This window comes from Oncorhynchus nerka, linkage group LG1 (assembly GCF_034236695.1).
Source record: "Oncorhynchus nerka isolate Pitt River linkage group LG1, Oner_Uvic_2.0, whole genome shotgun sequence".
Lineage (NCBI taxonomy): Eukaryota > Metazoa > Chordata > Actinopteri > Salmoniformes > Salmonidae > Oncorhynchus > Oncorhynchus nerka.
The window spans coordinates 2952076-2967755 of NC_088396.1; the positions used below are offsets into that span (position 1 = coordinate 2952076).

Consider the following 15680-nt stretch of genomic DNA (forward strand, 5'->3'; position numbering starts at 1 on the left):
ATTGTTCCAGCCCTAGGGAACAGGATCTAGGAAAAGGATGTCTTGGGGCGGCAGGGTAGCCTAGTGGTTAGAGCGTTGGACTAGTAACCGGAAGGTTGCGAGTTCAAACCCCCGAGCTGACAAGGTACAAATCTGTCGTTCTGCCCCTGAACAGGCAGTTAACCCACTGTTCCCAGGCCGTCATTGAAAATAAGAATGTGTTCTTAATTGACTTGCCTGGTTAAATAAAGGTAAATTAATTAATTAATTAATGTCTGGTCACATCTTCTCTTTTTATATATATTGGTGTTAATGCTAAACTAACAATCTCTCTCATTCTCCCTTGCTCTCTATTCATCCCATCTTTCTCTCTAATATAGGCAGAGGCCAGGCTGGCAGCAAAGAGGGCGGCCAGGGCAGAGGCCCGAGAAATCCGTATGAAGGAGCTGGAGAGACAACAGAAAGAGGTACAACTAGAGGGCACTATATTCCCAATACACACATAATGTACACACTTACAGTGGGGCAAAAATGTATTTAGTCAGCCACCAATTGTGCAAGTTCTCCCACTTAAAAAGATGAGAAAGGCCTGTAATTTTCATCATAGGTACACTTCAACTATGACAGACAAAATTAGAAAAAAAAATCCATAAAATGAATGAATGAATTGAATGAATTTATTTGCAAATTATGGTGGAAAATAAGTATTTGGTCACCTACAAACAAGCAAGATTTCTGGCTTTCACAGACCTGTAACTTCTTTAAGAGGCTCCTCTGTCCTCCACTCGTTACCTGTATTAATGGAACCTGTTTGAACTTGTTATCAGTATAAAAGACACCTGTCCACAACTCAAACAGTCACACTCCAAACTCCACTATGGCCAAGACCAAATAGCTGTCAAAGGACACCAGAAACAAAATTGTAGACCTGCACCAGACTGGGAAGACTGAATCTGCAATAGGTAAGCAGCTTGGTTTGAAGAAATCGACTGCAGGAGCAATTATTAGGAAATGGAAGACATACAAGACCACTGATAATCTCCCTCGATCTGGGGCTCCACGCAAGATCTCACCCCGTGGGGTCAAAATGATCACAAGAACGGTGAGCAAAAATCCCAGAACCACATGGGGGGACCTAGTGAATGACCTGCAGAGAGCTGGGACCAAAGTAACAAAGCCTACCATCAGTAACACACTATGCCGCCAGGGACTCAAATCCTGCAGTGCCAGACGTGTCCCCCTGCTCAAGCCAGTACATGTCCAGGCCCTTCTGAAGTTTGCTAGAGAGCATTTGGATGATCCAGAAGAAGATTGGGAGAATGTCATATGGTCAGATGAAACCAAAATATAACTTTTTGGTAAAAACTCAACTCGTTGTGTTTGGAGGACAAAGAATGCTGAGTTGCATCCAAAGAACACCATACCTACTGTGAAGCATGGGGGTGGAAACATCATGCTTTGGGGCTGTTTTTCTGCAAAGGGACCAGGACGACTGATCCGTGTAAAGGAAAGAATGAATGGGGCCATGTATCGTGAGATTTTGAGTGAAAACCTCCTAACATCAGCAAGGGCATTGAAGATTAAACGTGGCTGGGTCTTTCAGCATGACAATGATTCCAAACACACCGCCCGGGCAACGAAGGAGTGGCTTCGTAAGAAGCATTTCAAGGTCCTGGAGTGGCCTAGCCAGTCTCCAGATCTCAACCCCATAGAAAATCTTTGGAGGGAGTTGAAACATCACTGCTCTAGAGGAGATCTGCATGGAGGAATGGGCCAAAATACCAGCAACAGTGTGTGAAAACCTTGTAAAGACTTAAAGAAAACATTTGACCTCTATCATTGCCAACAAAGGGTATATAACAAAGTATTGAGGTAAACTTTTGTTAGTGACCAAAGACTTATTTTCCACCATAATTTGCAAATAAATTCATTAAAAATCCTACAATGTGATTTTCTGGATTTTTTTCCCCTCATTTTGTCTTGTCATAGTTGAAGTGTACCTATGATGAAAATTACAGGCCTCTCTCATCTTTTTAAGTGGGAGAACTTGCACAATTGGTGGCTGACTAAATACTTTTTTGCCCCACTGTATGTTATACAGCTCATAGACCACATGCACACAGACATGCATACATTCGTATCTATACATACAGAACTTCAATACAACTACACTTCCAAATGTCAGACATAACAGACCAGGTGCAATAATGTACCTTACACAGACTTGGTCCCAAAACTACACCAAGCTTTAGGCACCATGAGTCACATCACATGACCATGGAGACGGTTCGGGAAGCTGGAGGGTCACATGGGGCCAGGGTTGGTCATTAAAGATGAAGGCATTTCCTCTGGACACAGTGTTTCATCAAGCTGAGGGTCCTTTCATCCTGTGCCAGGGTGGGGACAGAGGTCACCAGTGTTAATGGTGTACTGTTATCACTTTAGCCTTCACGAGAGTGCACAGCTGGGGATTTCTACCAAACAAATTAGCATACACTCTTAATATCGTAAGTATAAACAACAAGCATGAACACTGTCATTAGAGATCTGGGGAATTAGGGGTTCCAGTTTTGCCTTTTTGGAACCATCTTTTCTTAATAGGGTGATTCTAATCTTAAGTGATCTTGAAGTTATACAATCTTTACATCTAGAATATTCTGGAACACATGGTGCTTACTAGTTGCCAACCCTGATTTTGGTTTATCCTTTGACCGCTTCTGCTACTGTACGTACAAATTGGTGGGAAATTGATCTGCTTATGCTCTTTGACCCAGTGAGAGAGCATGATAAAATCCAGTTGACCTGGAGGTCTTAAGCACTTAACCCTCACCTGAGCTTGACCAGTACCTGCAATGGCTGAACTCAAATCAAATCAAATGTATTTATATAGCCCTTCGTACATCAGCTGATATCTCAAAGTGCTGTACAGAAACCCAGCCTAAAACCCCAAACAGCAAGCAATGCAGGTGTAGAAGCACGGTGGCTAGGAAAAACTCCCTAGAAAGGCCAAAACCTAGCAAGAAACCTAGAGAGGAACCAGGCTATGAGGGGTGGCCAGTCCTCTTTTGGCTGTGCCGGGTGGAGATTATAACAGAACATGGCCAAGATGTTCAAATGTTCATAAATGACCAGCATGGTCAAATACTAATAATCACAGGCAGAACAGTTGAAACTGGAGCAGCAGCACGGCCAGGTTGACTGGGGACAGCAAGGAGGCATCATGCCAGGTAGTCCTAAGGCATTTTTATTTTTTTAATTTCACCTTTATTTAACCAGATAGGCTAGTTGAGAACAAGTTCTCATTTACAACTGCGACCTGGCCAAGATAAAGCATAGCAGTGTGAACAGACAACACAGAGTTACACATGGAGTAAACAATTAAAGTCAATAACACAGTAGAAACAAAATAGTCTATATACATTGTGTGCAAAAGGCATGAGGAGGTAGGCGAATAATTACAATTTTGCAGATTAACACTGGAGTGATAAATGATCAGATGGTCATGTACAGGAAGAAATACTGGTGTGCAAAAGAGCAGAAAAGTAAATAAATATAAACAGTATGGGGATGAGGTAGGTAAATTGGGTGGGCTATTTACCGATAGACTATGTACAGCTGCAGCGATCGGTTAGCTGCTCAGATAGCAGATGTTTGAAGTTTGTGAGGGAGATAAAAGTCTCCAACTTCAGCGATTTTTGCAATTCGTTCCAGTCACAGGCAGCAGAGAACTGGAATGAAAGGCGGCCAAATGAGGTGTTTGCTTTAGGGATGATCAGTGAGATACACCTGCTGGAGCGCGTGCTACGGGTGGGTGTTGCCATCGTGACCAGTGAACTGAGATAAGGCGGAGCTTTCCCTAGCATGGACTTGTAGATGACCTGGAGCCAGTGGGTCTGGCAACAAATATGTAGCGAGTGCCAGCCGACTAGAGCATACAGGTCGCAGTGGTGGGTGGTATAAGGTGCTTTAGTAACAAAACGGATGGCACTGTGATAAACTGCATCCAGTTTGCTGAGTAGAGTATTGAAAGCTATTTTGTAGATGACATCGCCGAAGTCGAGGATCGGTAGGATAGTCAGTTTTACTAGGGTAAGTTTGGCGGCGTGAGTGAAGGAGGCTTTGTTGCAGAATAGAAAGCCAGCTCTAGATTAGATTTTTAGTGTACAGTCTAGCCAGACACCTAGGTACTTATAGATGTCCACATATTCTAGTTCGGAACCATCCAGGGTGGCGATGCTAGTCGGGCATGCAGGTGCAGGCAGCGAACGGTTGAAAAGCATGCATTTGGTTTTACTAGTGTTTAAGAGCAGTTGGAGGCCACGGAAGGAGTGTTGTATGGCGTTGAAGCTCGTTTGGAGGTTAGATAGCACAGTGTCCAAGGAAGGGCCAGAAGTATACAGAATGGTGTCGTCTGCATAGAGGTGTATCAGGGAATCGCTTGCAGCAAGAGCAACATCATTGATATATATACAGAGAAAAGAGTCAGCCCGAGAATTGAACCCTGTGGCACCCCCATAAAGACTGCCAGAGGACCGGACAACATGCCCTCCGATTTGACACACTGAACTCTGTCTGCAAAGTAGTTGGTGAACCAGGCAATGCAGTCATTAGAAAAACCGAGACTACTGAGTCTGCCGATAAGAATATGGTGCTTGACAGAGTCGAAAGCCTTGGCCAGGTCGATGAAGACGGCTGCACAGTACTGTCTTTTATCGATGGCGGTTATGATATCGTTTAGTACCTTGAGCGTGGCTGAGGTGCACCCATGACCGGCTCGGAAACCAGATTGCACAGCGGAGAAGGTACGGTGGGATTCGAGATGGTCAGTGACCTGTTTGTTGACTTGGCTTTCGAAGACCTTAGATAGGCAGGGCAGGATGGATATAGGTCTGTAACAGTTTGGGTCCAGGGTGTCTCCCCCTTTTGAAGAGGGGGATGACTGCGGCAGCTTTCCAATCCTTGGGGATCTCAGACGATATGAAAGAGAGGTTGAACAGGCTGGTAATAGGGGTTGTGACAATGGCGGCGGATAGTTTCAGAAATAGAGGGTCCAGATTGTCAAGCCCAGCTGATTTGTACAGGTCCAGGTTTTGCAGCTCTTTCAGAACATCTGCTATCTGGATTTGGGTAAAGGAGAACCTGGAGAGGCTTGAGCGAGTAGCTGCGGGGGGGCGGAGCTGTTTGCAGAGGCATGGTCCTAGGGCTCAGCTCCTGCCAGAGAGAGGGAAAGAAAGAGAGAATTAGAGAGTGCATACTTAAATTCACACAGGACACCAGATAAGACAGGAGAAGTACTCCAGATATAACAAACTGACCCTAGCCCCCCGACACAAACTACTGCAGCATAAATACTGGAGGCTGAGACAGGAGGGGTCAGGAGACACTGTGGCCCCATCTGATGATACCCCCGGACAGGGCCAAACAGGAAGGATATAACCCCACCCACTTTGCCAAAGCACAGCCCCCACACCACTAGAGGGATATCTTCAACCACCAACTTACCATCCTGAGACAAGGCCGAGTATAGCCCACAAAGATCTCCGCCACGGCACAACCCAAGGGGGGTTGAACTCACCAAATAGCATCGGTAATTGACACTCTTGTTCAGTTGTCATATGACCAAGGACGCATCGGTTAATGTGTACTATTTCTTAATGTAACAGAACTATAAAGCATGTTGCTTTGGTCCAATAGATGTTTACATTGTGTTCAGCTGTTGTATTTGGATAGTTGTTTTTATTGGCTGAGATTTGTATTAGCAGTGTCTAGGTTAGTTTCCAGCTGTGAGATTAAGTAATGGCTCTGATTGGACCATTGGAGATTGTAAATCCCTCAGTCTCAGTAAGTACTCCATCAAGCAGGGCTGGGGTAAATTCCATTTCAGTCAAAAGTCAATACATGAATTGAACATTTCCTATTAGAAAATATTGGGTAATCTTCAGTTTATTAAAGTTATGGAAATCAGAGTGATGTATTACCTGAGAGGGACTTAAGCATTGCATAATGCTATATGCTCTCTGCTAGCTTTGCCTCCCTCTTGGTTCTTCAGACTCAAACACCTTTTAGGTTCATTAAATCACCATTTGGTTTGACTCTGCCGATAGAGGCTCTAGTCTCTAGATTTTTACGTTTTTGTTCTGATGTGTTACATGGTGAATGTGTCTTGCTGTGGTTTAGCACCTCTGATCCCTACCTAAGGGAGCCTCACCTTTCTTGGGTCACTATTCTTAGACCACAATAATCCTACAGAAAGCTTTACAGTCACTGCTCATTCTTACTCCAACATTGCTACCCTGCTCTAAGAAACCATATGTTCTTGCCTTAATGTACAGAATGATCACTGTGATAGTACTTTAGTTGTTTAGTGTACTATGATGTGAGTTTCTCATATTTATCATTTTCCCATTTTAGATGTGAAATTTGCCAGCAATGAGAGACACATGCCATATGCTCACACATTTAAAACATGTGGTTGAGCAAACATTGCACCATCCCTGTGTTATGGTAGACATGCATGAGCAGGCACACCCCCTCCTGTCATACTCACCGGATTAACAGTCAGTGTTCAGATTAGTCTGGTCAGGAGGTGTGTTTGGTGTGTGTGAATGTGTATGTGTGTGCGTGGCTTAAACCCTCAAGCCAAGTCCCAAAGTAGCTTAGCGGGCTGTCCTCCTTAGTGAAGCCTCTTGTTGACGAACAGTGGTTCGTTTATACCGCTCCAACGATGTTATGTCTGGACAGCACTACTATGCTTTCCACTACTGTCCGGATGATAACTTTAGGAGATATCCTGTTCAATTGTAGAAACACTCAAGCCAGAAGAGTGGATTGCTAGCTGTATATCTACAGTAGTGCTAACCTAAATCATCAGGTTGTCTTTGTAGCAACGCCTGAGCCTCTGAACTGGGAACTTTTAACCTCCTTGATCCCGTCTGCATGGCAGGCCATCGTCATTGGCGACATCTGTATGGAACACCTTAAGTTTGCATCGTGACCGCAGCAGGACGGCCGGGCGGTGGTTGGCGGGGAGGGGGTTTCGGGCTGCCCTTAAAGGGCGTCCGGGGACCCCTCCAAATAGAAAGGTGAGCCGGTATGTTTGAAGCTAGTTACAGCGGGAGGTACAGTACCTAAGCTGATTGTATAAGTCATCTGATGAATGGTCTTGCACTGAACGAGGCAAGGTAATTGTTTATTTACACTTCAATAATTAATAGTGATGATTTTCGTACTTGACCATTTATCAAATACTTTGGTCGGACCTGGATATGAAGTTTTATCTTAATTTGCAATCTCTGCTTTGAAATAGTCTTAAATCCCAAACAATTTCTGTAATGAAATCGCCAGAAAAATCTGTGTTCTTGATTGACATGTTGCTGTGAGGCACTTTAAGCACGCTGGTTCTCAGAACAACTTTTCCAGAATGCTGACTCCAACGTGCCTCACAGACGCTGAGCCGAAAAGCTTGTCACGTTTCCTTTGTTGGTAGAAGCTAGGTATCTTTTGCTCTGAGGTCAAAGAGAGCTCAGCTGCCAAAGCTTGGAAGAAGAGGTTCCAGTATCACCTTTGTTTCATAATGCTTTTATCATAAAAGGTGGCATACCTGTGGCAATGGGACATATGTTTATGGTACTGTAAGTACACATGTTCCTGTGTGATATTTTGGAGATGAAATGACAAACGCATTTGTTCAGCTCTCAGGTCCTTGAAGGTGACCAACTTCGAAAGAGAAACGCTGACACAAAGCTTAACTCTAACAATAAGTGCTTTTCCGACAAGTCTCAGGCATTAACCATGACAAAGGGTCAGTAAATCTGCCGCGGGGGGACTTTGCCAAGGTTGGGGCAAGATCTTTTGGCCAAACCAATGGCGCAAGCACGGACATAGACGTCAGGCAGAAAAAACATTAATTGAGACTGATGGACTTGTGTGGTCAAGAAGTGGTAGGGCGTCGTCTGAACAGCACTTCTAGTTAATGAATGAAGATTAACAGTGGGTGAAAGGGTCAGCCCAACTGATGATGGATCTGTAGAACTGAGAGTCGCACACCAGCTAAAGCATGTACTGCAGGGCTGAAAGTGAGAGAGTGCTGTTAAATCTGGATTAGTGGCCCACTGACAGGCCAGTGAAACCGGATGGGTAGGGTGTCTTTTAAAACCAGGAAAAGCATTGTTGGCTGGGGATTGGGGGACAGTATAGAAGAGGTGGCACATTTTTCACATAGCTTGTAGAGCGATTTTGTCTCAGCTACCACAGCTTCTAGACTGAGCTCAAAGGTACAGCATATAAAACATTGTAACATGTTGTTCAATAAAATCGGAAAGAGTTAGCTTGTTTGCTCAAGTGGACCTCCACCGAGACCAGATCATATAATTTCAAATACTTTAAGGAACCACTCATAGGGAGTTAATCAAACTTCGCTCGGTGAGTGCAATAACTAATGCATTTCATGATAAATACATTTCTACGCTTGTATGAGGTGATGATCTCCAACTTTGTCTTTGGGGTCTGTTTTGGACCATTTAACGCTGTAGTTTCCCCAATTCAGGTCTATTAGAATAGTTTTTTTAACTGCATGTACCTGCTAATGAAGATGGCTAGTGCCGTTCTGAGTGAAAACTGTTTTTGTCTCTATAAACTATAAATATCCCAATGCTTAAGATGTTCAGAGGGGTATACTACATAGCGGGTTTGAGGACCTAACTTTGGTCAGTTCTGAGTTCAACTTGGGATAACCGTTGACATAAAGGTGGCTCACCACCTAGCCAGGCCAATTTCTATGGCAACGAATACTTCAGCTCTAACCTGTTAACTCTACTCCACTATCCTGAAAGAAGTCTCTGGGCGGTGCGTTGAGGAGCAATTAAATCAGATTCCCTCCCTCTCACAAAGACTGCATTATCATCCCTTCATCTGTAGAATAGTTTATGTTCTTTTATGTTAAATTCAGTAATAATGAAAGACTTGTCACACTACAAATGTCAGGATGCATTTAACTTTATGTGCAGTAAAACCTTCGTATGACTTAATACTATTATTTTATCGATAGTGGGGGGAAAAAAGGGTAATTGATAAGCAGAAAGACGGCATTAATGATACACGTAATGAAATGAAGACGGCCCGTCTAATAGCTTTTTTCTCATAGCCTGAATTTGCAGGATAACTGTTCTTACACGCAGTTAATAGCTTGGATTGAGTTAGCGACAAGTGCGGGATCAATATCCACCTTCGTAACATGGATGAAGCCTGAGTTGGAGCTAGTGTTCAGTAATGTGCTAGGTCTTATTTATTTAAAGAGTATATTAAAGTTAGAAGCAATAGAATTTGAAGCAATAGCCTATAACTATTTTGGCACCGTTTCGCACTGCTCTGAGACAAGCATGGGGACTGGTCTTGATAAATCAATCAGATTTTTATTTTCACTGAATCTCCATTTGGGTATTGGTTAGACTAGAATTAGAAAATTAGGGTGAAGAAATGTAATGCTCTTAGTGTAACCTTTATTTAACTAGGCAAGTCAGTTAAGAACAAAATCTTATTTACAATGACAGCGTACTCCTTCCTCCCTGTCGGGGAATTGAACCCCGGTCTCCTGCGTGCCCGCATTCTCTAGTACAGCCATTATTGAAGGTTCTTGAGGTCACCAAGAAAGTCTGGACATGGTCTGCTCATCCTTATGTAAGGAATTAGGCACTTTCTCATGTTTATTACAGTATATATTGAAGGCTATGTTTACTTGTCTGACTGCACAGTAGCCTAATAAACAAACGCAGGTGGCTTATCTTCAAAATGATTTATTATCTAAATGTAACAGCATATACTGTACAGTACTATATTTCTTCATCAGCATTTTTATGCTTTCATTAATAAAATAATGATAAAAATACTCTTTCAAAATGCAGTTGTTGATTTAGTTATGGATCCATAACAAATTACTATGGGAACAAATATCACTGAATTAGAGAAATATTGGAACAAAGTTGTCTAATGAAGGCAAACAAATTGTTGCTTACTGAAATACGCTTTCAAACACACGGTCACGTTGTACAGTGTCATTATGGCTATTAGTAGGGCTATATTTTGGCCTTTATAAATATTATTTGGGCCTTTTTATTCAGATTACAATCGCTCACTGTCGTGTTTTTGAAAAGTAAATCATCTCCAAAATATCGTTATGTGTGTATATATAGCCTTCCCGCTGTGGATGTCTATTTCAGCACCGTTTAATGCTGCTCTGAGACGAGCATGGAATTATTTTCCTGTTGCGACGAGCAATCCCGTATCCGTGATCTTAAGTATAGCCTCAAGCTCATTAGCATAACGCAACGTTAACTATTCATGAAAATCGCAAATGAAATTAAATAAATATATTGGCTCTCAAGCTTAGCCTTTTGTTAACAACACTGTCATCTCAGATTTTCAAAATATGCTTTTCAACCATAGCAAAACAAGCATTTGTGTAAGAGTATTGATAGCTAGCATAGCATTAAGCCTAGCATTCAACAGGCAACATTTTCACAAAAACAAGAAAAGCATTCAAATAAAATAATTTACCTTTGAAGAACTTCGGATGTTTTCAATGAGGAGACTCTCAGTTAGATAGCAAATGTTCAGTTTTTCTAAAAATAGTATTTGTGTAGGAGAAATCGCTCCGTTTTGTTCATCACATTTGGCTTTTTTCCAAATGAACTCCATAATATCGACAGAAACATGACAAACGTTGTTTAGAATCAATCCTCAAGGTGTTATTCACATATCTATTCGATGATAAGTCACTAGTGGCAGTTTAGTTTCTCCTCTCTTCAAAATGGAAACATGCACGCACCTGGAGATTATGCAATAGTTTTGATGGAGGACACCGAGCGGACACCTGGTAAATGTAGTCTCTTATGGTCAATCTTCCAATGATATGCCTACAAATACGTCACAATGCTGCAGACACCTTGGGGAAACGACAAAGTGTAGGCCCATTCCTTGCGCATTCACAGCCATATAAGGAGACATTGGAACAAAGCACCTCCAAAATCTGGGGCATTTCCTGTTTGAAATTTAATCTTGGTTTCGCCTGTAGCATCAGTTCTGTGGCACTCACAGATAATATCTTTGCAGATTTGGAAACGTCAGAGTGTTTTCTTTCCAAAGCTGTCAATTATATGCATAGTCAAGCATCTTTTCGTGACAAAATATCTTGTTTAAAACGGGAACGTTTTTCATCCCAAAAATGTTATAGCGCCCCCTAATGCATAACTGGTTTTAAGATATGTGTTGACTGAGTATAAGCAAGTGATATCTGCTAAATCATCAAGTTAGGTTTCTCCAGAAATAAATACATCTAAATAACAAACTGACTTTATTTACAATTACAATTAGTGAGACTGTCGCAGTCAATGTTCAAGAATTGCCTTTTTATCGCTCACTCTAGGTTAAATGAAAACAAAATATCCTAAATATCTTTACTTTTTAAAGAAAGCGATTATTATTATTATTTAATTTAGAATTAATAAAAAAGACCCTTTAAATATTCTCACAGATCCTAACGGAAAGCAAGGTGTGCTGCAGCAAGGTGTGCTGCAGTATGACACAACTTTTAAAGGAGGAACCACTGTTGATCTAGCTAGTGTCGTAGTGTACCCTTTCGTTCTTTAGGAAATCTGGCTATGAAAGTCTATTTACTGGGGTTTTGTCTGCTACCTATTTGTACAGCAGCACTGACTGAAATGCATGTCGTTTTTTAGGATCTCTTCAAAGGTAATTGAGTTTAAAAGTAAGGCAATATTGGTGAATCATAGAATAATGTGTTGACACTGTCGCTGAGGAACATCCCCTCCTAGAAAGAAACAGGCCATGTTTTGGATCTTGTCAAAACGTGACTTGAGAAAAGTGTACAGTATTTTGGCTGATTGCCTCGTGTGCCAGGTGACACTGGTCATGCTACTGTTGAGATGCCAACAGGCTGTCACTAACCTTAAGGAGCCACGGTCGGGAAGAATCATGCTTACCCTGGTGACTCCAATCACATGGTCCCTCCCGAGACCATCATGTGAACTCTTGAGACGTTCCTGGGGTCGGTTACTGTTGGCCTGCCACGCTATGTCCATGGCACATTCCACAGCCAAGTCCCTGTCATAAGTAATAATTTGCCTCGGTGTGGACACCACCCTAATTATTGTACTGTTCTCTCGCTTTCTATGTAGCTTTACATACATACCGTATACAGCTTTACATTCTCTCTCGCCATCTTTGCGGTGGTCTATCATGTTTTATCTCTCTCTGTTCCTCAATGTCACTCTGTTTTCTTGTATTCTTTCCCTTTCTGTCCCTGATTCCTGGTTCTTCTCCTCCATTGCCCTGGCTGCTCCTCCTGTGGTGTTAATTTATAGATATATCAGGTTCAGAAGGTAGGATTCTTGTCCCCCCACATTTTTTGTACTGTTTTTCAACTTTCATTATCATCTTGTCAGTAGTAAAAAATTATTATCTTTTTTTTTTCTTCAATTTAGACATGCATCCTGGTATAAATGTTAGTTATTTGTTACAGAAATGTCTATGCCAACATAAAATCACCATGGTTTAGACTACATATAGCTAGATAATAATGATTATTCGATGAGCTGTGAGTTTCCAACCTTCCTTCCTCTCCTCACACGCTTTCCTCAGAAATATTACGGCTTGGACAACAAATCAGACAAAGTAGACAGCGAATGGGGACACATCGAGCAATGGATGGTACAGTCAATAACAATAATTAATCTTTGACAAACTAAGCATTGTTAATGAATTAGCTGCACTAACAGTTGTGGAATAATAGCTTGTTTTGAATAATGCATGAAAGTAATTCACTCACTCTTTCAGTCTTCAAAGCTGTTAATAATGCCAGAGAGGCAGCGGTATGTTGTGAATGTTCTTAGCCATGGGGAATAGCTAAGATTTAAAAAAAGGGCTTTCCTCTTAAACCTATATGGCATTTGCTTTTCATAATTTTTTTTATAACTTTAGCTTACAGGTTAGAGCGGATTGTTGATTTATAAGGCCGCACATCTAATGATAATCCACAGAATGTATGTGCATGTTGAATGGGTTTTGGATCTGCATGTCTTATCCCTTTTCGTGTAGACTGCCTGGGTTTTGAGGATCCCCTTGAATGCCAAGCGACGGTCTTATTCTTGCAGTTTTCCTGGATGGTTCAGACTGGACACTGTGTGACATATGTCTCTCCTGTCATATTGTGTTTTTAAAAGACAAATGCTGAATTATGTGAAGGTATTGGGAAACAATAACGAGTAACCAACCACAGCATGTGATGAAAGCTACAGTTGCAGGACAGGAACGAATCTCTGTCCTGTCTGTGTAACCATGTCTGCTTGAGTGGTTGGGTGACAGGATCAGTATCCATGGCCACAGTGATGTGATGAACTGCAGGCATGGCTGCTTAGGGAATGAATGCAGTGCACTTGACCATTGAGAATTGTTCACTTTCAAAGGTTAGCAGGCAATTACCCTTCACTTTCAATTCTCCTCAGTTTAATAGCCACAGTTGAATTGGAAAAAGTGGGCATACATGCTAGAAGTCCTCCTTTGGAATAATGGTGTGTGAGTTTTTGCACGTAAGTGTGCCCTTGTGCGAGTGTGAATTTGTCTATTTGTTTGGGTGCTTGCTGAAACCCCTCTCTAACGTGCCTATATGAACATCAATGTTGACATTGTCCTAAGTGTTTCATCCTTCTCCTGTCATTTGAACCTTGACCTCTACCTGTGTCCTATTTTCCTTTTTCATTCCTCCAGGAGGACAGTGAGAGGTACTCACGCCCCACACAGAGACATACTTCGGTGTGTATTCCTCTCGTCCTATCATCCACCATCTCTCTTTGCACCTTCCTGTCTCCATCATCTGACAAAAGCAACTTTCATTTATTTGAACCTTGACTTGATACCTTGGGAACTCAGGTGCTGGAGAGTCACAATGTCAGCTGGCTTTTGTTCAAGTGACGATGATATTTGTTTCCTATCAGTCAATACACTCCAAGGTCCAATATCCAATCCATACTAGGATACTATTTAGTACGTGTTGATCTGCAATATTTTGCCTTATATCATATAGTATGCTTGTTGGGATAAACAGTGAGGTCTGAAATTATTGACACCCTTGATAAAGATGAGTAAACATTACTGTATGAAATAAATAATTCAAATACTGAGTTATATTGGAAATAATTTTATACTAATACAATTTCTCAGAGAAATACATGTTTAACAAGTAATAATGTTTTTCTCTAACAGATGGGGGTTCAAATTGTTGACACCCCTGTTTTCAATACCTTACCTTGGAAGGATAACGGCACTGAGACTTTTTCTAAAATGTCTTATGAGTTGGAGAACACATTGGGACCATTCCTATGTACAGAATCCTTCCAGATCCTTGATATCCTTTGTCTGTTCGTATGAACTGCTCTCTTCAATTCAATGGGTTTCTGGTCTGGAGACTGAGATGGCCATTAGAAATAGTTGATTTTATGACCAATTAACAATTCATTTGTGGATGTGTTTGGGGTTATTTTCTTGCAGGAAGATCCACTTTCACCTTTCACTTTCATTTTAGGGTTTGTGCCTAAAATGTCCTGGTGCTGGGTAAAGTTCATGATGCCATTGACCTTAACAAGGGCCCCGGGACCAGTGGAAGCAAAATAGCCGCATAACATCAAATAATCACCACCATGTTTTACGGGATTATTTTCTGCGCATGCATTCTCATTTAGACGCCAAAGCCACCGCTGGTGTTTCCTAAATAGCATTGGCACTTGGATTGGACCTGGTGCTTTGGTCAGATTACCTGAAAATAGAAACCCATTGAAAACCTGTGGTTTGAATTGAGGAGGGCAGTCCATAAGTGCAGACAAAGGATCTAGAAGGATTCTGTATGGAGGAATGGTCTAAAATCCAACTCAAACTTTTTAGAAAGAGGCTCAGTGTCGTTATCCTTAAGGTGAAGTATTGAAAACAGGGGTGTCAATAATTTTAACCCCTACCTTTTTTGAGATGATAAAAAAAAATTACTTGTTAAAGACATGAATTGGAACTTTAAGTGTTTTTCAAACCTCACGTTTTGGGCTGAATGTGTCATTGTGAGGTTCATAATACAGTAATTCTGCGTATAGATTATGCATTTCAATTAGCCACAAAATCCCTAGTTTGAAAGCGACTGTTTTTCATGAAGCTGTGCAGTGCCTTTTTTCCTCGCGTAGCAATACAAGTTCTAGCCAATGAGGTTCAGCCCTTCGCCATTTGAGTGACATCTAGCAAGAGGCACATCATATACCCACAGCAGAGCGAAATAAAGAGCAATGACGTGGTGCACATATCTGCACGTGATGTGGGTACACACTTTTTGGGGACCACTTTTGGCTCGTGAGCGCTACTTTCAGAACTACTGGCTAAAAAGTATACGAAAGTACCGGAGAATCTCTTTAAACATCTCTTTACCTGAGCAATTGTATTATAAAATAGTATAATTTCCCAATCTTTTTGAGCATAGAATATAGCTCAGTATAGTAATTATCATTTTTGCTAAGGGTGCCAATAATTCACACACTGTCATTCAGTGTGGCCCACTCTGACTCCACTGCCCTGGGCCATCGTGCTGTGTTCTCAGGCACATAATCTGGTTTGTACAGCCAGTCTGGGGAACACAGAGAAAGAGGTCACAGTCA

At 41.7% G+C, this 15680-nt stretch overlaps 1 protein-coding gene across 17 annotated transcripts in view; it reads left to right on the forward strand.

Moving 5' to 3' along the window:
* The window catches only part of LOC115129292 (leucine-rich repeat flightless-interacting protein 2-like), an 87355-nt gene that overhangs the window by 35170 nt on the left and 36505 nt on the right, over window positions 1–15680 (forward strand). For 12 of the 17 annotated variants that reach the window (XM_029660817.2, XM_065025144.1, XM_065024644.1 and 9 more), the window contains exons 2-5: window positions 360–446; window positions 12357–12374; window positions 12634–12702; window positions 13759–13803. In XM_029660817.2, the coding sequence (XP_029516677.1) occupies window positions 360–446; window positions 12357–12374; window positions 12634–12702; window positions 13759–13803 (219 nt within the window). The remainder of the gene's footprint in view (window positions 1–359; window positions 447–12356; window positions 12375–12633; window positions 12703–13758; window positions 13804–15680) is intronic. The other 5 variants (XM_065024727.1, XM_065024759.1, XM_065025011.1 and 2 more) reach the window with 1 other exon arrangement.